At 32.9% G+C, this 27,560-nt stretch overlaps 1 protein-coding gene across 2 annotated transcripts in view; it reads left to right on the forward strand.

Moving 5' to 3' along the window:
• LOC140445864 (uncharacterized) overlaps nucleotides 1-26,232 on the forward strand; it is a 262,320-nt gene extending 236,088 nt beyond the window's left edge. For both annotated transcript variants that reach the window (XM_072538260.1, XM_072538261.1), the window contains exon 11: nucleotides 13,192-26,232. In XM_072538260.1, coding sequence (XP_072394361.1) covers nucleotides 13,192-13,751 — 560 coding nt within the window. In that variant the 3' untranslated portion in view covers nucleotides 13,752-26,232. The remainder of the gene's footprint in view (nucleotides 1-13,191) is intronic.
• The last annotated feature ends 1,328 nt before the right edge of the window (nucleotides 26,233-27,560 follow it).

Raw genomic sequence — 27,560 nt, forward strand, 5'->3', positions numbered from 1 at the left:
AAGCAGAGTTCGCCTTACTAACTACTTTTGCTGTTTAGGTAGACCAACTTAATGTTTGGTTGACCGTAATACCAAGATCATTAACTTTCCAACTTCCTCTACCGATTTCAGAGGAACTTCACCCAAAAAGTATGTTTTATATGGATTATTATATTCATATTAAATGGAACAACACTTTCATTTAGTGGAATAGCCCATTTTATGCTCCATTCTAATATCTGGTTAAGATCATTCTAAAGAGTATTATAGATATCTAGACAGTAATGTACCTTTAAATCGTCGGCATATGAACCCAATTTTGACTGCCATTCACACGTAAAATCAGATACGTACAACAAAAACAAAACAGGCCCTAATATTGAATCCTGAGGGACACCACTGGCTACTATGCGTGGAATAATACAGTCAATTTCTACTTTGACCGAAAAAGTTCTTTCAGAGAGAATTTTCACCACGCACGCAGTAACGTTCCAGCCTGAGCAGTAATTTTTATAGGTAACTTAGACCTTCGATATCAACCGGCTCATATCGGTCCAAAGATAAATTAGGTAATGCGTTGATACATGAATTATTTAAACCTACATTCGTCAATATTTCAAACAAGAGTACTGTATCACAGGACTTCTCTAAGTCAAGAACACTAAATGAATCGGTAAATTTGCTGAGCTTTTCTCTATAATTTGTTGAGGTACAAATATATTGTCAACACAAAATCTTCCAGCACGGAATCAACTCTGATCTTCTATTTTTTCATATTGATTTTTAATTCGATCTTTATTGAGTAAATAAACTTTATTAAAAAAAAGTATTTAAATAGTGTACATTTCACTAATTATCGAATAAATTTCAAAACTTTACTTAAATAAAACTGACATTTTACCTGCCCTTTAATCTTTTGTACAAGTAAAAACAGCTGGATAGGGAGTTGACAAAAGGTTTCTTGTCGAATCCATTCCTGCAAAAACATAAGAAGAACAACAGGCTTTAACAATACGTTTCAGCGCTTTGTCTACACTTTTTTCCGTTTCCTGTTTTTCTTTCCCTCATAACAAGAGGATGCAATGTCCTTGAAAATGTTTTATTTCGGGATTCGCGTGTTTTTCGTCCAATATCCGGAGTTTGGCCTGTCGATTTTAAATTAGGAATTATTACTTGCCTACTAACAGCCATTACGAGGTAAAAGGAGCGGATAAAACTTTCTCAAAAGGTCGTTATGAGATTGGCTATATAAAAGTTATGTAATATAATTTGCCATTTATACGGTTGGTATTTTTGTGAAAGTAATAGAATCTTCTGAAGTGGCAATGTTTTGTACTTTCTGAAAAGTAGAAAAGAATTTTTTATTTTATTCCCTGAAGTTCTGTCTGCGTTAATGATCATTTCGGTTTTTTGTTTTTTTTAATGTTTATTCTGTTTTGATTTCTTTACAGTTTTGAATGGATTTTTCGTTCAATATTTTTCTATATACCATATATGAGGCCATTATTTGCAAAACTTGCTCTTTGCTCGAAAGTCATTTTTTGGGAAATCGAAAAAAACGATTAACGGCCAAGTAGTGTTTAGCTCAGAACGTAAAGATTTTATTTTATTAATGTTGCTTAGAGTTTTTAGCAATAGAAATTAAAAGTTTCTAGCTTAAATTATTTAGAAATTTTTAGAAAAAAAATGTTTATTGCAAACAACCAGTTTTGCAAATAAATATATAAAATAATAACAAATCGTATTTAGTTCAATAAAAATCATTAGGGATTTATTCATGAAAATAAAACTTTAAGATTTTTAGTCTTAGTTTTATAAAGAAAATATTTAAACAAAAAAAAATCAAAAGCAGTCTGAATCAGTCATGCTCAAACGAAAAAACCGTCATTTTCTGCATTTTGGCAATTTTCCAAACCATCAAAGGTTTCTTCTGGTGAGGTAAAATCTGTCTTCAAGTCTTCTTTGTAAAAATTTAGTTCAAGAAGGCTTCTCCATAGTGATTGGAAAGGAGACTATTAATTGTCCCTTTATCCCCCTTTAATTCTTTTCCCAGTGGTAATTTCTTGGAAGTCATTAAAGAAAGGGAAACATTTTTCTTACAAACGCTTTTCCAACGTCATTTTGGTAATTGGGTTCACATTGGACAAGAACATTGTTGCCTTTTTTGTGAAAAATAAACCGCTTTGGCTTATTAAATTTAAAGTACCATGAACTAAGCAGCTTAATAACTCGTTTTGTTTGTGTCCTCCAATCAAACACATCCCAATCCATACCGATTTTCCGTACAGTGGAATACTTTCTGATTAAATCGTCGTAGCCACCAATTTCCACGATAACAGTGGAAAAATTAATTTAATTTTGTTTAATATGATTCAGCGATTCTTCTAGAAGCCAATAAGCCAACATTGCCATCATACTCGAATTTTTGTTTTGTCCGCCGCAACCTTCAGAGAACAATCGTACTGTTTCCATGTTGACATCAAAATCAAAATTAGTTAGAGCATGTTGCAAAGCTGACGCTATTCTATTACAATCTTTTCGAGAATTAATTTCTGTCCACACGTAAGAAAACACATTTGTTGGTCTTAGTTTATCGGTAGAAGTTCCAGCAACAACTGCAAAATTATTATAGTTTATTTGCTGGTTGAAATATGCTGCTTGATCAGGCAGTCTAGGCAGTGCTAATTTTTTTTGACAGTCGAACGAAAAGTGAGTTTGAAAAAACCTTTACTTTTTAGATATGAAGACGATGCTCTTCTTTTTCCTAACTTTTGCCGAGCAGCTAAAGAAGTTGCTACTTTCAACTGCTCCTTTGTTCCCAAGCAAGTGGAGCAACAGTCAGTCAGCGGAGTTCCAAAAGCGATGTTGTAGTTCCCATTCACATACTTTCGAAAATAACTAAGCTTCACATGCATAGGTTGAGGCACTCTTCAAAGATAATGGTCGAAAGATTTCTTAAAATTTAAGTCACATGGCAAGTAGACCCTCACGCTTGTGTTACAGTAATGAGACTGTACATGTTATGGATTTAATAAATTTTTTGATGTAGTTTCTTTTTTCATCATTTTTTGGTCCGACTCTATTGCCACCATTACGTTCCCTGTGTAGCTCCCTAGTGATAACAAAATTTCTTACAATTCTTTGTAAGAAATGCTTAAATTTATGATTCCTAGAAACGACTTGGCACATACTGTAATCATCTTACCCTCACTCAAACGTACATGGTATTTTATCGGCATTGCAGCATGATTGGATTTCCCTCTTTTTGGTTTCTGTCTCTTACAACAAGCCAATATCAGAAGGTATTGTTTACTTTTATCTTTTAACTGATAAAGGTAGGCATGAAAATCTATTACTTGCTTCAACATGAGTGTGGTGCAATGACCACAAGTTGGAAAGGCCGGAAGTGCTTTTGGTGTAACAATACAACTCTTTTAATAAACTTTTCTGTAGCCCTACACAACGTTAAAACGCGAAAAACAAGTGAACTGGCATAAAAAATCAAACGATTGTCGCAGAAGACTCAAATCATTAATTTTAGTATGAAGCACTTACCTAGCGAGTTTATTCACATTCCCTTTATGTGTTTCTGACCGAAGAACTTTTTTGCGTCCTTTTTCCTGTGGACTAGGTTTAACAAAACAACCATTTTCATTTACTTACTCCATAAAAATAAAAAAACTGTTTCTAATTCGCCAAAATACTTTTTAACACTTTAATAATTATAAGCTAATAAAAATTTATTTTTCCAACACAGCTGTTGTAGTAGCCTGTTCGTCAACCGGCAAATTTCATTGGTGGTAGAGCAAACAGCAAGTTTTGCAGGTAAACATTCAAAGAAAATAGCGAGTTCTGCAAATAACTAATTTTCTCGACAGAATTCTTATTGTTAAAGAACGAGTTTTGGAAAATTCTGATTATATCATTCGATTCCTATTTAAAATTGAAATAAACTTATCAAAAAAAAATTATTTTCAAAACTTTGGTCCATTAGCGAGTTTTGCAAATAATGGTCTCATATCCAGATTTGGAATTTATTTCACGGAACATAGGTTTTTTAATACAATAACTCAGATTAGCTGATTTGCAATTAACCAGTGTAAATTTCAATATACCGTCGCGATGTTTTATAATTAATTAATTTGTTTGACCAGACTCCCTCTCCAGTCGATACCCTACTACCGCAGCATGTCAATTTGCCAAAAACGTACAATTTTACGTAGATATGGAATTCAAATATTATTTAAATAAAATAAATTGTTATATTTTATTGCCAAAATGGTTTGAAAAAAAGTAGATTTCTAAAAATAAAAATAAAAAGGAATTCCAAAAATAGGATAATATTAATAATATTAAAAACAAAAATTTAACGTAATAGAGGTTCAAATATTCCACCTCTTTCTGCACAGCAAAAACCAAATCTGTTGTACAAAGAGACTCTCATATCCCTGAGCAGTTCCGGTCTAATGCTTCCACAAAGATGAATTATTTTGTCCCTCAATTCCGCTAAATTTCGGGCTCTTTTAAAACCATGTCGATAAACACATGCTTTCAAATATTCCCAAAGAAAAAATCATTTGGGAATAAGTCTGGTGATAAGGAAGGCCACTGGATTGTAACACGAGAAGTAATTAATTTATTTCCAAAAACGGTTTCTAAATAATTTTGGACTGCTCGTGTATTGTGAGCAAGACAGCCGTCTTGCTGAAACCAAATATCGTTAAAGTTAACAGGAAGTAATTGAACTGCTGGAAAAATTGGATTTTGCCACAATTCTAAACATTTATTTCCCGTTAAATTTCCATCAATAAAAAATGGACCGACGATATAGTCCCCCAAATTACCTGTCCAAACATTAAGTTTTTGGGGATATTGTGTTTGTACTGGAATACTCAAGTGTTTATTATGTCGAGACCAATATCGTACGACAGAAGGATTATGTTTCCGATGTAACGAAAATATCGATTCATGGGTAAACAATTTTTTTTTAATGTTCATTTTAATTTTGTTTATTCATCATGAGTTCACAGAATTCCATGCGTTTGAAATTGTGCTCGGCTAATAACTCTTCAGTAGTTGGAACTTTAAAATAACGGTAATCGTTTCGTTTTAAAATATTCCTGACAGTCCTATCATTCATGCCAACTTCTTCAGCAATAGTTCTGCTTGAACAAGGATCACTAGTTTGAGCAACACTACAAACATCAATTTCCCTATTTTACCGAACTTCGTTGATTATTTTCTCTCGTGGTAGATAAATACTTTTCGACAGTTTTTCAGATGTTCCGACAACCAAACGATTCAATTTTTTTAATAATACGACTAATAGGTGATTGTGTCGGTATTGGTCTATCTTCATAGGCACAAGTAAATAAATTTATAAGGTCACGGTACGAGTACCAAAATACCATTTTAAAATTTGTACTTTTTCTTCGTTTGTATACATGGTTAGAAACACTACTTTAATTTCAGCTTATGGCATTATAATAAGAAGCAAAGGTATTTGATTTGCTCGGCCAGTGATGTTCCTTGAGACTGTTGTCAAATCGGTAGATACCTTCGGCAAAAATCGGTAGATTTCGATATATCATAATATACACCCTTTTAAATTTTAAATTATAAACAATATTTGGAATAATAAATGTATTAAAGTATAAATTAACCAATTCAAATAATACCTAATGAACATAAAGAAAATGTTTGTTAATGAAACATTATTATCTGCACAAAAATACAGAATTACGAATATTTCAAGCGGAATTTCAGGAAATAATAGGTAGACCGAACAACACTGTCGGTGTACGCGTGCTAAATACGCTGCTACAAATCGCGGAAGAGTAGAAATCCAGTGGAACAAACATATTAACTATAAAACATCGCGATGTTATATTAAAATTTACACTGGTTAATTGCAAATCAGAGAATCTGAGCTATTGTATTAAAAAACCTATGTTCCGTAAAATAAATTTCAAATGTGTCAAGTCAGCTTAGCAATGCCACCAAAATCTTTAATACATTTTCGGAACAAAGTCCAAGTAATCCATTCGAGATGCCATTTGACCTTGCATCACGAGCTACCCAAATGTTATTGTTTTAACCTATAAGGACTGTCAATAGTAGTGTAAATCACGCGCCATTTTCACTTTTCGACAAAATGGTATGATCCATAAGGAAAATGAATTTCCTGTAGTTGCCTGTATACCATAAATCACAAAACTTCTATTTAGAAATTCTTTATAAAAAGTATATTATTATAAAAACCCTATCGAGTTTCATCACAGAACGTTTTCTAAATGCCTGTTTCATCGTTAGTGCTCTTTTAGGTTTACATGTTTAAAGTCACTAAATACATGAGTAAAAGCCCTTCAAATATAATTAGATTAATTTTAAGTTACATTTTTGCGAAAAAAATTTTAGGATGTTTAAGTTATAACTGGAATTTACTTCATGGCAACGCAGGACTCCAACATTGGGGTTGCTGTCCCTAAACGAGATGTCTATGAGGATTTGTTGATAGCAACTCAAGTATGTAATTATATAAAAATAAAATTTTAGTAGGTATATATATATATATATATATATATATATATATATATATATATATATATATATATATATATATATATATATATATATATTTTATAAGTATGTTGGAAATATCGGGTATGTGGTCTATATTAAATAAAATTCTTTGTTTTTTTCTAAAGCTCAATATTTCGCCATTTATTTAATAGCTTCATCGGGAGTAACTGTAAAAAACAAACATTTCAAAACAGTGACGTACACTTAGATTTACAATACTTACAGAAATTAACAGATTATACACATAAATAAATTTGAATATTAAAATAACATTATTGCTGATGAATCGGTACATTTAATAAAATGCATGTTAAAATTTAAAATATCTTTGAGCACGTTCGTTAACAATAATTAAGATGGAACAAGTAAAAATTATTTCAAAATGCAAAAAATAACAATGTAAGAAAACATTAGAGGAATAGTATTTTCTTAATTAATCATTAAGGCTAGTTAGTATGATTAATCATTAAGGTGAGTGTAGTTTTAAATTTTGTTTAATATAGAGTCCTTGACTCTAACAATGAGTCAATCAAATACAAAAAACCCCCCTTAATTAACGATCTAACTCAATCTGTCATATCCATATTTAAAGATGTTTCCAATATTAATATAGCTAAATACAATACCATAAATAGCAAACAACTTTTTTCTAAAATTAAAGACCCAGTACCAACCTTATATAAGAGTAATGTGCTATATGAAATACCGTGTCTCGGATGTGAAAAAAGCTACATTTGCCATACATCGCAGTGGCTAAAACAACGTATCACACAGCATAAAAGTGATTGCCGCTTAGGAAAAAATTCTTGTGCAGTTGTCGAGCACTACAAAAACACCGGTCATCTGTTAGACTACAACAATGCTCGTATTTTGGCACAGACTGAAAATTACAAAAGTAGGTTATTTTTGGAGATGTACCACATTAACAAAAATAAACAAACTTTAAATTATAAAACAGACACGGGGCAATTAAGCAACATATATTGCAATATATTAAACAAAATTTAAAACTACACTCACCTTAATGATTAATCATACTAACTAGCCTTAATGATTAATTAAGAAAATACTATTCCTCTAATGTTTTCTTACATTGTTATTTTTTGCATTTTGAAATAATTTTTACTTGTTCCATCTTAATTATTGTTAACTAACGTGCTCAAAGATATTTTAAATTTTAACATGCATTTTATTAAATGTACCGATTCATCAGCAATAATGTTATTTTAATATTCAAATTTATTTATGTGTATAATCTTTTAATTTCTGTAAGTATTGTAAATCTAAGTGTACGTCAGTGTTTTGAAATGTTTGTTTTTTACAGTTACTCCCGATGAAGCTATTAAATAAATGGCGAAATATTGGACTTTAGAAAAAACAAAGATTTTTATTTAATATAGACCACATACCCGATATTTCCAACATACTTATAAATTGTTTTTTTTTTGGTCGAAATTATCACGTTAAATATATATATATATATATATATATATATATATATATATATATATATATATATATATATATATATATATTTATATATATATATATATATATATATATATATATATATATATATATATATATATAGTAAAGGTTAGTTAGGTATAATATTGTTGTAGTATGTTGGCAATCATTTTATCTTTCGGAAGTGCATTCGATATAAAACCGATTTGCTCGTTACCGTGTATAATAAACAACCTACTTCATTTTGAAATATTTTCGAACAATCCTTTACCACTATCATCTGACCTACTGTTTGATACCGTCATTTTTTAGCTGTACTGTTTGCTGAAAAATTATCCTTATGAAAAATAGAAAAACTATAATTCGAGCAACATCTATTGGACTTTCTAAGGACTTATTGCACAACTCACGTATATAACAGAACAACAAAATTTACTACGAGAAAATCCAATATATTTTTTACATCTTTTTGTGTATTGTTTTACCGTTGAGATATCCAATCAAACATATTGACAAAACAATACTCTTTATTTTTAAACGTAACAGACCTTTCCATAAACGATAAAATAATTGAAGTCCAGTCGAGAGGAACAATATTTTGTTTCCATTAAGTTTGTCACTCACTTAGAAATGAAAACAAATCCCATCTCGGCCTGTTTATGTTCCTGCTTTATAATAATAAAATTCAACAAATCTGCCTCTCCTGTTGTTGTTGGGAAAGATGCTGAATATTATTGGAGCACACAAATTAGAGGGCGTTGTTTGGATTATCAGATTTATTAAAAAAAGTGGAATGATATAAATGGAAAAATACGGCAGTATTGCTGTAATCACGATTTGAGTTACTCGTAATTAAAAGAATAAAATATTATTGGGAGTATATTATCATAGCATCCAAAGCTATGATAGTATACTCCCAATAATGGTTTATTCTTTTAATTACGAGTAAAGGTAAACAAATCATACTGGTGGGATAACGAAATAGAGGAAGAAATAAAATGTAAAAGACAACTATACCAACAATATTTAAGTTCTAAATCATTACAAGATAAAATAAAATATGAGGAAAAACAAGCAGAAGTACGAAGGAAAATCTCTAAGAAGAAGAACGAGTCTTGGGAAAGAAACTGCCAACGAATAAATACTTATCTAGGAGGAACCAGAAGCACAGAAAGCTGGAAACTGATAAAAAAATTGACAAAAGAAAAGAATAAAGGAGTAATACAGAGCATAAAACCTGAAGACTGGGAAGAGTATTTCAAAGGACTTTTGGTAGAGAATAGAGTCGAATTTCAGGAACATAGAAATCAAAACCAAGATAGAATTTCAATAGTTGTCTCGCCAATAAGATTAACAATAGAGGAAATTAAAAATGTATGTAAACAGCTGAAGAGGAACAAAGCACCCGGACCAGGAGATATACCCGGAGAATTGTTTAAGTACGGAACGAACAAATTGTACGAATGTCTTCGACAACTTTTTCAAGAATGCATAAACACAAGCGAAATCCCTACGGAATAGAAGATATCATACCTCAGCACTATACATAAAAAGGGTGATAAAAATAATTGTGAAAATTACCAAGAAATAGCTGTAACCGGATCTATGAGTCAAATATATGGAAAGGTGTTAAAGAACCGAATCGAGAGAGAATACTTAGATTATGAAGCAGAAGAACAAGCAGGATTTCGTACGGGTCGATCCACTATTGACCACATTTTCTCCTTAGCCCAGATAATAAAAAAAAAGATGGCAAGGAATCAAGAGATTCATATGTTGTTCGTCGACCTACGGAAAGTATACGACAGCGTTCCACTGAAGAAGCTGTGGCAATCAATGGAAAGCACGAATATTAATATAGAATTAATAAAAGCCGTCAAAGTGCTATACAACCAACCAATAACAAAGATAAAAGCAGGGACACAAATAACAACAGGATTTATAACATCAAAAGGATTAAAGCAAGGATGTTGCTTGTCTCCCACTTTATTTAAAATATACCTCGAAAGTGCTTTAAAAAGATGGTAACAAAAATGCAGGACAATGGGGATACCGCTCACCAATACTATGGTATATACGCTTAACTTTGCAGACGATCAAGTAATAATGGCTCAAGATTATGGCGATTTAAACTATATGGCACGAAAATTAATTGAAGAGTATGATATATGGGGTCTAGAAGTAAATAAAAAGAAAACCGAATACCTGTGCATTGGAGCAGAACAAAAAGATCTCATATTAGACGATAACACTACGATAAAGCACTGCTGTGACTACAAATGCCTAGGTATCACTATTTCACAAGATGGAACATTAGACAAAGCCATAAGAGAGAGAAATACGTCAGGGAGAAAAGCCATCACAATGTTAAACACCATTTTATGGGACCAATCCACCAGCAAAGAAAATAAAAAGAGGATATATGAGACTATAGTAAAAATTATCACTTTATACAGCTGTGAGGTATGGCCACTGAAAGAAAGAACACCGTCAACGCTGAAAGCGACGGAAATGGATTTTTGGAGAAGAGCCGCAGGAATATCTAGAAGAGAAATGATTACCAACGAACGCATTAGAGAAATAATGGGAATCAAACGAACAATCACAGATAACCTAACAACAAAACAACTTATCTGGTTCGGACACATACAAAGAATGGACGAACAACGAATGCCAAAAGAAATACTAAAGTGGCAACCAGAAGGAAAGAGAAAACGAGGTAGACCGAGGAAAAGTTGGGGCGAAGGAATAAATAAAGAACTGAGAGAGAGGGCCATAGAAGAAGATCTATGGAACAACCAGTCTAAGTGGCGATTGGAAGTCGGAAAACGGCGGAGAACGTTATAAACCGACAAGTAGTAGTAGTATTATCATAGCATGTCGATTTTTTAATAAATTATTAAACTTTTGTAAATTCTGTAAATTTGGTTTATCGCAAAATATATATAAAGTAGTGTAGTGGTATATAATAGTAATGTTTTAGTGTCCTCCAAAGTTAATTGTATGAATTCATGGACGAATTCTACATACCCGATTAGTGGTATTAATAACAGTACAGTTGATATTTTTGTAATAGATTTAAATTGATAGACAAATTATTGCAAATTGGAATGTTCTAGATACAAAATAACATTGCAGGATGTTTATACTTGACCGCAAACCTTAAACCTGCGTTGGTGTGGTGGGGTGTGATACACCCCACGCATGCAAAAAATGAAATTTCTCTTAAAAATAGCATCTTACCGCCCTCTATTGTTCAGTAGCTGTTACTACAACATCACTCTATCGAGTAGCATTGTTATTTTCATAATTTCTTCAATACCCACTTACATAGATGCCAGAATATGCCGCAGGGGTATGTCACACCCCACCACACCTCTGGCGTCAGTCAGTTAATCATTGTTGATACCTGGACATTTTTTCCGAACTTCACGTGATTTTTTTGTTTTTTACTCTGGTGGTTGCGCTCAAAATTTGTTATGAATATGTGTAGTTATGAACAAGAGCAAGCAAGGTTGCTAAGATTCTGGAAAGAGGTACAAAGTGATGAAGATAAGGCTATTTCTGATTCCGAAGACGAAGTGCAGCTCAACAATGTTAGTGAAAGTTCTCATGACACAGAAACAGAACAAGATGGCGACGAAGATGAAAGTGAACAAGAGATTGGAGATGATGTGAGTACATTTGCTAGATATTATTGGGGCAGAGATAAAGTGACGAAATTGGCTAAAAAGGTAGAACTACGATCGGTTTGCACTAGAGCCGAAAATATAATTTCTCAATTTCCTGGCGTAAAACGACACGCTAAAGAAACTAAAACTGCAATTAATTGTTGGAAGCTTTTCATGGATGACATACTCATTGCTGATATTGTAAAACATACTAATGAGAAAATCAATTTAGTAAGTGAACGTTACAACGATGATCACCAATACGTAGTAAAAGAGACCTCCAAGCAAGAAATCAAGGCTGTATATGGATTACTTTATTTAGCGGAAATTCATCGATCGTCCCGGCGAAACCTTTGGTTTGACAATGGAGCTACACGCGTAGATAGAATCAAAATCGATAAATTAGCCTCAATTAGAGGTGTTTTTGAAAGATTAGTTGACAATTTTCAGTCTACCTATACACCTGGCATGTATCTCACTGTCGATGAACAATTGGAGGCTTTTGGTGGCAGGTGCCCTTTTCAGCAATACATTCCAAATAAACCGCATTTCGCATTTCTGGTAAATTCTTTTGTGGATGACTTTTAAAAACAGATTGAGCAGATGGCTCATTAGGCTTATGGTCTTATAATCTTCACAAATTTTTGCTCCTGGTTTTTTGGGCAATGGTACAAACTCCGATTTGGGCCACTCTACTGGTATTTTTCCTGCCTTGTATATTTCATTAAATATTTCAGTTAATATTTTTATTTGTTCTGCATCTAATAGCTTCAGCAGTTCTGTAAAATAATTGCTTTATTTTGTTTTGTTTGTTTGTTATTGGTAAATACGATAACTTAAAAATAGTAACTTCAACAGTTCTGCAGGAATTTCATCAAGTCCCGGTACCTTTCCATCCTTCATGTGCCTGACGGCTGTCGTTATTTTTTCTGGTAGGATTTCGGGACCTAAATTTTCTTCAATGGTGGGCTCTTGTATTGTTCTAAGGTCATGGAAAAGTTTCTCCAAGTATTCTTCCCATACTTTCTTTTTATCTTCTTTGGTTATGACAAGATTGCCTTATATTTCCTATCATTAAGTTGCCCATTCTTAAATATCAAATCTATAATAATTGTGTCCATTTTATCAAACATTTGCCACCAAGAAGGCATATTAGTCAAATCTAAAGCTATATTTGTAAATATGGCTCAGCAATTCATAATTTGCAAAGTACATAAATTTGTAATTTTAGAATTTAGGAACATGACAAATTTAAAAATTTAATGAAGTAACAACTTTTTTTAATCTCTGGTGTTAAAATATTTTTATCTTGTATGTTAACGCTTCTTTGATGACGCTTTGGTCAACAATTTTTATTTATTTTGTTACAGTAAACTTTTTTGAATAAATTTTTTTTACTGACTGTAGAATTAAATTGTGTGTGTAATCACATTATTTTGAATTGTTCATATATTTGTTATTTATATATTTATAAATTGTTTATTTGTTATAGTTGGAAGAACAGTTCAATCGACAGCGATATCGTCTGGAGGATGCACGGAAGCCCTTTCTGTGAAAAAATCCGCAGAAATTGCAGCTCTCTTCTCCGATATCAAACTCAGCCAAACCACCGACATAGCCCACCTTAACCCGAAGAACTTCGACACAGCATCAATAGTGTCCTCAAAAAATTCCTACAACAAAATGTACTCCCACTCAAAACACTCCAAATCGTCAAAATCGTCCCAAAATGGAAGCACAAAATCCTATACGCATTACTCCCACCTTCAAAAGAATCAAAGCGCCCTTTATTCGCTCAAGGGCACTACGAATTCTTCTAGAGGTATCAACTCTGTCAGAAATGGTTCTGCCAAAAACAATAAGGCAAGTATGTATAGCGCAAAAAACGGTTTGTATACTATTCAAAGTCAGTCTGATGAATCCAGGAGATCGAGTTCCTGTGAAGGTAGGAAATTAGAAAATAGAGATTACTTTAATCTAAAACAGGAAATGGAGAGGAATATGAGAAATGTTAGCAGCAACATTGAAAATTCTTTAGGATATTTACCATAATTATACCTAATCAATATTGTTGTCGAATTGCTAATCTTTTTATTTCTGAAATATTAAACTAAAATTAAACAAACTAATTATAAATTCGAATTGATTTTTGTTATGTTATAAAGGAATATTTACTTTTTTGTTGTTTTTGGACTGGTATATTTTATGTAAGGTTTTATCGAGTGTTTTACAGAATTATTTAAAGCCACATATTTATTTCCGTCTCCGGGTCTCTTATTCAAATTCAATACTTCCATGTGCTAGCGTTAGAATGGTCTTGTTATTAGGTCAAGAAGGATGTATTCTCATTCCAAGTCTTTAGAATCTAATAAGTACTCAGAGTTTTGTAATTTAACACAGCCCCATCTTTACTTTTCTGATATACGCCATATTTTTAAGTTTGATATGTATTCAATCACAAACAGCAACAGAAATATATTTTCAACAATATAAGGGACAACATATCAATGATAGGTTGTATAGTTACAAATAGAATTATACACTATAAACAAGTATTAGATGTGATGATCATAATTTTGGTAGAGGATATGAAGCACTGCACTCAGAAAAGTTAAAAATTTATAACTCGATGAATATTGATAAAATTGAGTCCAATTTTATTATTCGGAAGTTTTTTGGGGTCGCTGAACACGAATATGACACCGGCAAAAGGCTGCGATGTACCTGGTGCTCGTTAAGTGTGTTATCACCTCCTTCCTCTGGAGTTTTGTAAAAATTCTTTATATAATTAACCAAAAGTTGTTACGTGGGTGCTTTTGTGTTTTCGATATCGTAACAAATATATTCCCCGAGAAACTTAGTGCCCGGAACGAGTGGTATCATTTTCGCTTCTCAAAAATTTATGGGAATTTTTGTTTTGAAATGAAAAATTAATAATAATATACTTAATTAATAATAATAATATAATATATTTATTCTGAAGCTATTTTCTTGTGGCATTTTAAAATAATTACTATTTAAATGGGAATAAGCCACAATTAAAGGTTAAAGTACGTTTATTGACGTTTCAATTTCCACTTCGGAAATCGTTCTCAAAATACAAACATTAGTGAAAAACTTATCCAGCAATCCGTGATCCAGCAATAGAAAAATGAAAGTGGCGTTGTCAATATGGAACGAAGATAGCAACCAAAAAACAGTGCCTCTGAGTGGTTTAATAATCCGAAATAAGGCAAAGCGTCTTTAGGAATGTTTCAAAGACCCTAACCTGGTGTTAGTAGTGGTGGTGAATGTACAGATGGTGGGTGTTAATCATCGGAAGGTTGGTTCAATAAATTTAGGGCGCATAAGTCATTGCATATTATAACAATCATTGGAGAAGCTGTATCTGCAGATACTGCTGCAGCAGAAAGATATTCAGAAGAATTTGCCAATCTGTTAGATGATGGAGGATATACAGCTGAGCAAGTATTTAATGCAGACGAAACTGCACTGTTTTGGAAGAGAATGCCAAATAAAATATTCGTTTCTAAAAGCTAAAAGTCTGCCCCTGAATTTAGGGCAGCAAAGGGTAGAATTCCACTACTGCTTTGGACGACCTGCCAGTGTTTTGTCATGCTAATAAGAAAGCGTGTGTTACAGGCACTATTTTTTGTGACTGATTTCGGAATTTTTTTGTTTCTGAAGTTGAAACTTATTTGAAATCAAAGAATTTAGAGTAAAAAGCAGTTCTAGTTTTGGACAATGCACCAGGTTATCCTCGCGAATACATCCTATGCATCCAACTACAATAGTGACAGCCCAATACAACGGCTTTGCTTTAACATATCGACCAAGTAATAATCCAAGCCTTTAAGCTCAATTACATTAGACAAATCTTCAAAATAATACTGAATAATATGGAATGTGATCCTGATATGAATGTTATGGAATGCTGGAAGAAATTTGTGATATCAAAATGCATCGTAAACATAAAAGAATCATTGCAAGAACTAAAGCCATACACATTAAAATCATGCTGAAAAAAACTGTGGCCCGTTCTGACTACGAGAAATGAGGAAAAATGTATATAAGTTATTACAGGAAGAATTACAAGTATATAAGAATATAAGAAATTACAAGCGGAATAGGACGAGATGGGTTCGAACAGATAAAATTAAGTGACTTTAAAGAGTTTGTTTAATAGCAAGTAGAAGAAAATGTTAAATTCATAACCCATTGAGGAATTAATTTAAAAAATCTTAGTGAAGGTTTTAGATTGGCAAATGAATTTTGTGATTTTTTTTGTGCTATCAATTATCTTGCTAAAGAGACTCACAACATATTTGGAAGATATTCTCTAGGCGACTACCGACTACCAATGTGGCTTTCGTGCTGGAAAAGGTCAACTATAGCTCAGATATTTACCATCCGACAAATATTAGAGAAAAACTGGAAATTTAACCGCGATGTGCATCAAATTTTCATAGATTTCCAGCAAGCATGATTCCATAAAAAGAAGCAAATTGTGGATAGCAATGTTAGAAATGGGAATACCAAGAAAATTAGTTGAATTAACGCAAATGTACGTGATAGCCTAATATGCGCAAGTAAAGATAGGAAGCAGAACATCTATGCCATATAACCATGCCATGAACATCTATTTGGTATAAATTTAGGACTTAGGCAGGGGCATCGCTTGTCACCGTTGCTGTTTAATTTTGCTTTAGAATATGCAATAAGTAAAATATCGTATGAGATGACAGAAAGATTTGCTAATCAAGGATCAAAACTGTTGCTGGCCTTTGCTAATGATATAGATGCAGTCACACATTATACAAGAGACATGGCAGAGGTGTTTTCACAGCTCGAGGAGGAAACAGGTAGTCTGAGTCTCAGAATAAATGAAGAAAATACGAAATACATGGTAGTAACCAAAAATCCAAGACCAAGAGTTAGGCAGAACATCACTATTAACCACATAGAAAAAGAGGTCTCAGCAAGGATAGCTGCGAGAAATAGAGCATTATACTTCCTATCAACATTATTAAGATCGAAGCTGCTAAAAAGAAAATCTGAATTAACACTGTACAAGTCGATTATTCGCCCAATTATTACATATGGCAGTGAAACATTGACTCTCAACCAGCGGGAAATCAATAAGCTTCTAGTATTTAAAAGAAAGGTTCTCAGAATAATATTTGGCCCTCAAAGAGATGAATTCACAGGGGATTGGAGAAGACGCCGCAACTCTGTATGGAACTGAAAACATAGTCAGACATATCAAGACAAACCGAATAAAATGGGCAGGTCACTTGGTACGATCAGAGGATGACAGAGTGTTAAAGACAGTGTTTTTTGAAAGACGAGAGGGTAGAAGATTAGTAGGCCGATCGAGAAAAAGATGCAAGGATGATTTTGAAGCCGATTTATCTAGAATTGGGGTACAAAATAGAAGTGCAAGATCGTAGAGGATGGTGAGCGATAGTGGATGCGGCGAAGACTAACCCCCAAGTTGTAAGCCAGTGAAGAAGAAGAAGAATATTTCTTTATGAAAATTGATCCATCCATCTATAAAACGAAGTCTTATTTTCAAGAGGCAAATTGCTAATGCCACTGCTAAATATCAGTCTGAATTAAATGAGCTTTTAAAAGCTGCCAAGCAAAAGCAGATTACTAAATTCTTTAAATCATTGCCTAAACCTGAAGACAATATGTAATTAATCAATATGTATGGTCAAAAATATTAATTGAACTGTTTTGTATGTATTTGGTTTTTTGTCGCGTCACCTAGGAATGTATCCATTATACGAAAACTATATAAATTACCATTCCATATTCACGGTTTCTGTATTCATGGCATATTTGCAGAACATATACTCCGGAGTAAATAGCTTCTACTGTATCAAGAAGAACACAAAAGGCCTGTAAAACCTACCAGAGAGTTCGTATTGACACACAAGCACTAGTAGGCAGAAGGAACAATGAAGTTCTTCATAAAAATGAAGCATAACTTTAACGCATTCGTAAGATAGCAAAGAATCGTAAGACATCAAAGGATGTATATGAAAATATAATAAATTTGAACCATATTGAGTGAATAACATATTTTAAACAACTAAACCAAAAATCGAGACTAATAGGAGTCAGAAACTAGCTACTATGTTCAAAATATGTCAGTATACTTTTGTTGATAATTGTGACGAATATAGTGGTCTTTTAGTATTACGTCTTTTATGTTATCTTGCGCAAAAATCATTCTGCGGTAAACTCACATTTTAAAGGATATTTCTCTTCGTATCTGATTTGGGTGTATCAGTGCGTCGCTATTCTGAGGCATCGACGTATTCCATCTTTGCATTCTCTACTCTGGCTGATAAAAAATTTAAATAATTAAATTTTCTACTCACTAAGCACGCTTCCATGTTTTGCACTTTTGGTTAAAAGGTTTAAATATTTACTTTTAAATCATGTTCTCTATATACCATACCCAGTCTGCAATTGGTCCTGTTTTTCTGTTGGAGACGCTAATACTACGCTATCATAAGCGTATTGAAATATGATCAAGAAACGAAATAAGTTGAAGTAAGAAGCGAAAAGAAACTAAAATATTGGAAAATAGTAGAAAAAAGGCCCAGAAAATAACAAAAGTCCTAATACAATTTATAGACATATGGCTAGTAATATTAGAAATACGATAATTAAAATAATTGAAAAATCTTTAGAAAGAAGTTTGAGAATACAGAGATTTAGTAGTGGTCAAACGAAAAAAAAAATAAAGAAGAGTACCAAAGAAAACCTGATGAGAGACGCTCATGTAGAATATTTCTTGTAAAGAAGATTGATAAATTTAATTAGTAGGGCCAATCGCATACAGGAAAAAAAGCAAAGAGAATAATAATGATGATCAACCTATTGAAAGATGCTTAGTTTTCTTTCTCGTATTATTTATTTGCCTTACCATTACTTAAAAACTTGTCGTTTACTGCGCTCTCCAAAATTTTAGAGGCCTTCAAAAATGAAATCAGAATCCTGTAAAAATTTAAATACTGAAATATTTGAATTACGTACAGACTACTAGAGATGTTTAGAGCAAGTGGTATCCTACAGTTCAGTAGAGACATAACTTAAGGAGGAAAATGTTTAAAAAGCTAATATCTCCGAAAAGTTTAAGCAAAGTGTATTATATCATAAAAAATGTGCAGAATAATTAAAAAGTAAATTATATGAGATTGAAATAATAGCAAATTGATGTACGTTACTGAATATGGGACAGAAAAGAACAAAGAATGCATTTATATAGACTCAAATTTATCATTTTACAACTCAAAGATGAAACGCATAAACGTAATACAGAACAACCGGAGTTCCGGATGGAATTTTTTAGCATAAAAACAAAAAGGACTGCACAGAAAACGTGACAAAGGCAAGACATCTGAAATAAATTTTAAAACTCTGAAATAAATTTGGTTCTGTTTCGTAACTATGGTCACCATTTATTCAATAGTCAACACTGAATGATAATTAACTAAAGTCAGTGGCGTCTGGTGTTAATTTTTTTCATGGTGGCGCTGATTCGGGAATAAAAAATACTTAACCAAAAGCCTGTTCCTTAAAATGAAACTTAATCCTTCTGGTTGTATCTGAGATAAACCTTTCCATCACCATTACGTTGAGGTCAGAAATTTCTTCAATTAATGATTTTTCGATGGACAACATAGTAAGGGCCGTCATTCATTCTTCCAAAATTGTATTTCTTAGAATTGTCTTAATTCAAAGTAGAGAAATATCGTAAAAATATATATATGCAGTTTTCATGCCATCATTTTTAAAATAATCAAAACTTTACTTCACGATATGTTGAATTCCAACCCTATGACAATATTAAATATAAAAAAATATAAAATACGCAAAAAACCGATTATTCGTTTGTTATTTCTGACAGTGAGTAAAATATTGTCAATTCCAATGTTAGCGCATATTCTTCAACCATTGAAAAAACACTGAAGAAGATATCAATGTCTTCTAATGGTAATTCCTTTCTCTAACGATCATAATTTTCTGTTTGAAACAATTTTGCGCCGGATAAATAACTTTTACACCTAAAATGATTGTCACAAGCTTCTCTCGCAAATAAATTTAAAATCTCCTAATTATTTATTGCGACTCTGGCTGTTGCTGTTTTCTGGACTGTCGTGTTAACATGTAGTATTAATGTTGGTGTTAATGGACCTTGGTCCATCATGACTCCTAGATATTTAACTTCATTTTGACATTCGATGCGTCTGTCTTGCACTATTAGCTGTTCTTCTGGGTTAGTCCTTCTCTTTTTGAAGATGTCTTACCTCTTATGTCTTCTCTGCATTTATTGCAACTTTCTATTGGATTATCCATTCTTCTATTGTATCCAGTGCCATTTGTATTTTGCCGTGATTGCAGTGTCGTTTGCATACAGGCTGAGTATTGTTCCGGGTAATCTTGGAACGTCCGCTGTATAAATGCTATACAGAAGAGGTACTAAGACCAACCCCTGTGGTAATACAACGCCCGGAACTTCGTGTTCAGATAAAACTGGTTCTATCTGGACACTGAACCTCGGGTCGCTTAGGTACGAGGAGATAGGTTTTGTCGTGGCCCCGCCGTATCTGTAATGCCTTATTTTGTATGTCAATCATTTATGCCATACTCTGTCAAACACTTTGCTTATATCCAGGAAGGCTGCTCCTGTATATTGATTGAATCCATCTGCCATGTACTGTTTAAGTCAGTACTTGTAGCTCGCTGGAATGTTTAGTTCTGAAACCGAATTGCGCTTCTGGAAATAATCCCAGCCTATCTGTCTTGTGTAAGTGGAGTTTATTTTGGATGACTCACACTACCATCTTGCTGTACGTAGTGCAAGACCGTATTTGCCGCAGAACTTATCGATAATTTTTGACAGGATGTAGTGGTTTTTTCACACCATTTCGTTGTGCATACGAATGTTTTTGATATATGCACTACTTAAACCAGAAGCGGTGTTAGTTGTGCTTAGAAGCTAGAAGCTTACAATATTGTTCATATCTTGTGTTGAGTTTTCGCATGTTTTACCTTTTTACCCAGACGTTTAAAATTAAGTACATCTTCTATTTTTAAGTTATCGTATTTACCAATAATAAACAAACAAAACAAAATAAAGCAATTATTTTACAGAACTGCTGAAGCTATTAGATGCAGAACAAATAAAAATAATAACTGAAATATTTAATGATTATTATTTAATGATTTAGTATTTATAGACCTTGAGAAAGCATATGATAGTGTCCCGTTAAAGAAAATGTTTGAGGTCCTCGAAAGAGGTCCGGATTGGATTCGACGTATATCCGAGCGATATATAAATTGTACGAAAATGCAGTTAGTTGTGTAAAAATTGGAACCAGAACCTCAAATGAATTTAAAGTCACTAAAGGCCTAAAGCAAGGATGCTGTTTGTCACCGACACTCTTTAAAATATACGTCCAAGAAGCATTAAGGAATTGGAGAAATAAATGTAGATTTATGGGCATCGAAGTGGGACAAGAAACTCTGTATACATTGTTGTTTGCGGATGATCAGGTGGTGGTTGCAACCGATGAGGAAGATATAAATTATATGAATCAAAAAATTATTTGAGGAATATGCCAAATGGGGGCTCACTGTAAACATAAGCAAAACAGAATATTTAAAAATTGGAGGAAATACCACAGATCTGAGGCTTGAAAACGCAGTCATAAAAGGCTACAACCAGTATAAATATCTAGGAAGCATCATATCAGCAGATGGCAGAGTTAAGATAGATGTACAAAACCGAATAACCCAAGGGAAAAAATGCATCCGAATACTAAATTCATTACTGTGGTGTAATAAAATAAAGATGCATACCAAACTTCGCGTATACAGAGAAATTGTAGAACCAATTACCACATATGGTGCCGAATGTTGGACGATGACAAAGAATGAACGAGATAAAGTAGACGTTGTGGAAATGGATTATCTTAGAAGGTCATGTCGAGTATCGAGAATGGAAAGAATCAGGAATGAGGAAATACGAAACCGTACAGGAATTAGAGATACTCTTTCAGATAGAATACAAGGAAGGCAATTACAATGGTATGGTCACGTGATGAGAATGGAGGAGGAGCGGTGGCCAAAGAAAGCCTTAATGTATGTTCCACCAGAAAGAAGGAAAAGGGGAAGACCACCAAATTCCTGAAGAAGAGAAATTACAAAAGCAATGCAATCTAGAGGCTTAGAAGAGGGAGATTGGAGAGATAGGAAAAGATGGAGGCTGAAATGCGGGAAGCGGCAATCGCCGTAGGACCCCCGTTATATGATGATGATGAAATATTTAATGAAATATACAAGGCAGGCAAAATACCAGTAGAGTGGTTCAAATCGGACTTCGTACCATTGCCCAAAAAACCAGGAGCAAAAATTTGTGAAGACTATAGGACCATAAGCCTAATGAGCCATCTGCTAAAGCTGTTTTTAAAAGTCATCCACAAAAGAATCTACCCTAAGAATGGCGCCCAATCAGTTTGGGTTTGTAAACGCCGTTGGTACGAGAGAAGCTTTATTTAGCGTGCAGGTATCGTTTCAGAAATGTAGAGATGTAAGCTGTAATGTTTTTGCATGCCTGTTTGACTACAAGAAGGCTTTCGATAGAGTCAGGCATGCACAAATAATGGAAGTGCTGAAGAGAACAGGGAAGAGACTTAAAAATAATAGCTAATCTGTATTGGAATCAATCAGCGGTACTCCGATTAGATGGAGAATATACAGATCAGGTCAAAATCTTAAGGGGAGTGAGACAGGGGTGCATAATTTCACCACTGATATTTAATCTAAACTCGGAGCACATTTTTGAAGAGGTTCTTAAAGATATTGATGAAGGCATCTCAATAAATGGAGTCAAGCTCAATACCAAATGAGACCAAATGAGAATTGAACGTGTCTCACAGTACAACTACTTAAGAACTATATTCAATGAGTCGTGAAACAATACCCAAGAGATTAAATGTCGCATCGGAAAGGCAAAAAGTGCATTCTTGACTATGAGCTCTGTGTTCAAGGGCCATGACTTCACCCTAGAAACTCTATCAAAACTTTAAGCTTTCGAGCTTTCGTTATACAGAAGGATCCCGAGGATACCATAGACAGACAAAGTCACCAATGTCGAAGTACTACAGAGGATGAACACAACCGCGGATTTGCTCAACATCGTGAAGGGCCGTAAGCTGCAGTACTTGGGACATATAATGAGAAATTAAGGCAGATACGAGCTACTCCAATGCATTTTGCAAGGTAAAATTGAAGGAAAAAGAGCCCCGGGACAAAGAAGAATATCCTGGCTTGCTAACCTGAGAGCATGGTATAGAAATACCTAAACACAGCTACTCCGTATAGCAACCAACAAAGTCATCATAGCCAGAATGATCGCCAACGTTCGGAACGGACAGGCACTCTAAGAAGAAGAAATTAGCTCCGAATATAGTCCGGGCGCTTAATATAAATGTAATTATTGTAAAATTTAATTTGTTTAGGTACATACAATACGAGGAGGGCGTCCCGTAGCCCTTCCTCGTCAGCCGCCACAATGTCTACAAAAACATTTGTTTGTAATAAGCAAAATGCAAAACTCGTTTACTTTAAAATTAAGCTTTATTTTAATCTAAATCCAAAACACTTTTCCCGACCAATCTCAATTATTTGTTTTATGGCACGAAACGGAATTTCACAAATAATCAGATTAGCAGTGATTATTGTAGTTATAAATGAAAAATAATCCCAATCTCTATTTTCTGTAGCGAATAGAATAAATTTTGTTATACAAACACAGAAGATAATAATTTCTGTTAAAACGGTCTAGTGCTTGCCATATAATTTACTGCAAAGTACAGGGTATACCACGTTGAACACAATGGAGTTTGATGGGAGAACGACAAATGGTAAAAAAAATTTTTCCCAGTTAGACAAGTGTCAGTGCTGGTTTAAAATTTATTTATTTCAAATATATATAGTAGTATATTTGAAAGTTCAGGTAGTGAGAAATTAGAAATAGTAAAGCGTTGTAGTTTTTTAAGACTTAGTCTAAGGGTATAAGAATATAACTTACAGAAAACTTTTCAAAGTATGTCAAAAAGAGCTGAGTAGAAATTAAATAAAATAAATTTTTGCGAAGATAAATGAAAATAAATCTTTCTTAGACCCATACACTTTTTTTGGATTTGGACAAAATTGAAAAAAAAGCAAAGAAAAGAGAAAAGCTAACATGAAATACATGTTTAAAAAACTGGAGAATGCAGGTTATAGAACAAGTCAAAATGAACATTTTAAGATTTATAAAATATTTTCATGTTAATGTTTGACCAAAATATGGAACTTTTATTAACGCGCACTGAGACGCACAGTCAGCTCGCAGCGAATGCGGGCGCGCGTAAACTGCGCGCGTAAACCATTTTTAAATATTTTGACAAAAAATTACCATAGAAACATTTACCAAAACTTAAATCGTTTTGAATTGTTCTATAACCTCCATTAACCAAACTGCCAACGTTTACGGCTCAATTATGTTTAAAACCTTAATAAACAAATTAAATCCCACTTGTTACCGAACATATTGGCTATAAACTGCAATAATTTTTAATTTATAACAACAAAGTAATATGTATCTCGAAATCTACATGGATTTTAAGTATGTATTGGTTTTTATTGGCTGCGAGTCAACCGTGCACCTAAGAGAGCAATATTAAAAGTTCCATATCTTGGTCAAAAATTAACATAGAAACATTTATCCAGGCTTAAAAATTTTTTGGGTAGTTCTTAAAATTTCATTAGGCAGAATTTCAAAGTTTGTAGCTTAATTTTGTTTAAATCTTTTATAAACAAATTAATTTGCAACTTTTTATTGAAATGTTTAAAGTTTAATTGTTATAACTTCTTTGTTCAAAAAAGGTAAATTAATTTTGTAAGTTTTTTTTAAATCTGAAACAATAATCTTTAAAATGAATTGATTTTGAAATTAAATCAGACATAAGAAACTGACTTATAATTGGAAAAGCACATTTTGTCAATTCTTTTTCACGATATTTGTTATCACTCAGATCCTAACAGTCGGATCAAAGTGTACCAAATGACATTTTGTTCATATTTTTGGTAAAATTTAGTACATACAATCATTTAAACAATTAAATTCTTAATAACAAATTCTCTGACGGGTTTTCAGTCTGATACCCTCATAAAATCGAATCTACGCACTAAAAAACATAAAAAAAACGTCAAGTTACCAAGGAGACATAAAAGTCATACTCAACACCCCCCTGGTGCCTAGAGTAAGAAGCAGATAACAAACAATATTCTACTAGCTAGCCGTCAATAAATACTCAAAAATCTCTTTGATTAACAATCGAGGGAGATGGAGGCTTTTAAGTTGATCAATAAACACAGAAAAAAAAGTGAATGCCTACGTCCAACTTTAAAACCACCACTTAATTATTGCTTAAACTTTTCGGTTATTTGCCATTTTCAATAAGCACTTTATTTTATTAACATTACTTCATACTTTCATACATAATTCATACTTTCGAGTAATGACGTCACCGTCTTTTTTTTTTAATGGAACACGCCCATTTTGTCGTAATTTTCGGATTCTGACTCTAGCTGAGCTAATTCCAAAAATGTATCACATGTTGATTCAAATTGGTACAGGGTGGACAAAAATACAATAGTTTTGTGTGTGTTCATAAAGTAACGCGTTAGTAAAATTAACAAGATTGACAGTAACCCAAACGTTGTACAAATTCTTGTTGAACCTTGTTTATTGTGTCTTGAGAAATATTGTTTATTGCTGTCCGAATTCTCTGTTGTAATTCTTGAATATTTGCTGGTTTTGTTTGATACACAACATTCTTCAGATGGCTCCACATAAAATAATCCAAAGGATTGAAATCTGGTGACCTCGCTGGCCATTCAATAGGTCCACGTCTTCCAATCCACTTGTTCGAAAAAATTTTATCTAGGTACCTTCTAACATTTACAGCATAATGTGGTGGAGCACCATCCTGTTGAAACAATTAACTTTCATCAAAACCTCCAGGATTACGTCTGCTGGGAAATAAATTACGTAAAGTAGGTACGAGATACCCCCTTAAAAACTCAAGGTACGTTGCCCCGTTTAAATTACCTTCGAAAAAGTAGGGTCCGATGATTCGATTTCTTACAATTGAAGCCCATACATTTACCTTTTGCGAGTATTGTATATGATACTCACGCATCCAGTGGGGGTTTTCTTTTGCCCAGTATCTACAATTCCTACGGTTAACCTCGCCATTTAACGTGAAAGTGGAATCAGAAAAAATAATGTTTTGTACCAAGAGAGGGTCTCGGTGGCAGTTATCCATCATTGCCAAAATTGGAACCATATCCAAAATTGCATTCTTCTATCGGGATCATCTACGTTTAATTCTTGCACAAGTTTGATTTTATAAGGATGCTGTTTTTCAAGTTTTAATAGTTTGTTAATTAATATTTAAATGGGAATAAGCCACAATTAAAGGTTAAAATACATTTATTGACGTTTCAATTTCCACTTCGGAAATCGTTCTCAAAATACAAACATTAGTAAATTAAACAAATTTTGTTTTTGTTACTTAGTGAAAAATTCTTCTAATAATTTAATTTTATCTGACTCATCTATATTGACAATTCAGACATACATTATACATTTTAAAGTAGACGACTTTAAAATGATATTGCCAATATTGTTGAGTTGCGTTCCTGGGACGACTTTACTTATAAGATAGTTCATTCGATTACATGAAATCAACTTTAACGTGAGAATATCCGTCAGAAAAAATCATAACATGTAATTCGTCTTTAAAAAGACAAATACATGCCATGATGACAGTAAAATTCTCCCGTTAGTAATTCCATAGTAAATTATGAGGGAAAAACCAGGAAAAAAAAGTGGAAATTGAAACGTCAATAAATGTATTTTAACCTTTAATTGTGGCTTATTCCCATTTAAATATTAATTAATTTAAAATGCCACAAGAAAATAGCTTCAGAACAATATTAATAGTTTGTGTACCGTTGTTTTGCTAACACCGATATCACGACTACTTTTACGCATAGAAGTATGCGCATCTTCTTCAAAACTCAGTAAAACATCTAATGCTGTATCAGCATTTGCAGAGGGACGACCTGATTTTTGTGCATTTTCAACCGTACCAGTTTCACGAAATTTTTTTTCAATCTTACTGACTGTTGAACGCGTTATAGGTCTTTCTGGATATTTATCATTAAACAAATTGCACAAATCATCATAAGTATTTCAATTCTTTGCTTTACACTTAACTCTATTTCTACTTCAAATTAAATCTAAGCAATAATTAAAACATTCACAAATACCAAAAATATTGTAGTAATAAACTGTCACTGAACATCAATAAATTACTAAACAAATAATGACATTTAACAAAAACATAGCCTACTATGTTTCTTTTAAATTAATAAGAAATAATTTTTTTCATATTCTGTCCGCTAGACAATAAGTATTTTTGATATTGTTAATTTAGCTAACGCGTTACTTTATGAGCACACACAAAACTATTGTATTTTTTTTTTGGTCCACCCTGTACCAATTTGAATCCACATGTGATACATTTTTGGAATCAGCTAAGCTAGAGTAATCCGAAAATTAGGACAACATGGGGGTTCCATTACTCAAAAGTAATTCACCCTGTATATTAGAATATTATTTTAAAATACGGTAATAGGTAATACGGTTTAGCTAAAAAATAATTTGTTCCATACTTTACGGACACAGTCTATAATAATTTGTAAACAAATAGGGAACTTAAGAAA

This window comes from Diabrotica undecimpunctata, chromosome 7 (assembly GCF_040954645.1).
Source record: "Diabrotica undecimpunctata isolate CICGRU chromosome 7, icDiaUnde3, whole genome shotgun sequence".
NCBI lineage: Eukaryota > Metazoa > Arthropoda > Insecta > Coleoptera > Chrysomelidae > Diabrotica > Diabrotica undecimpunctata.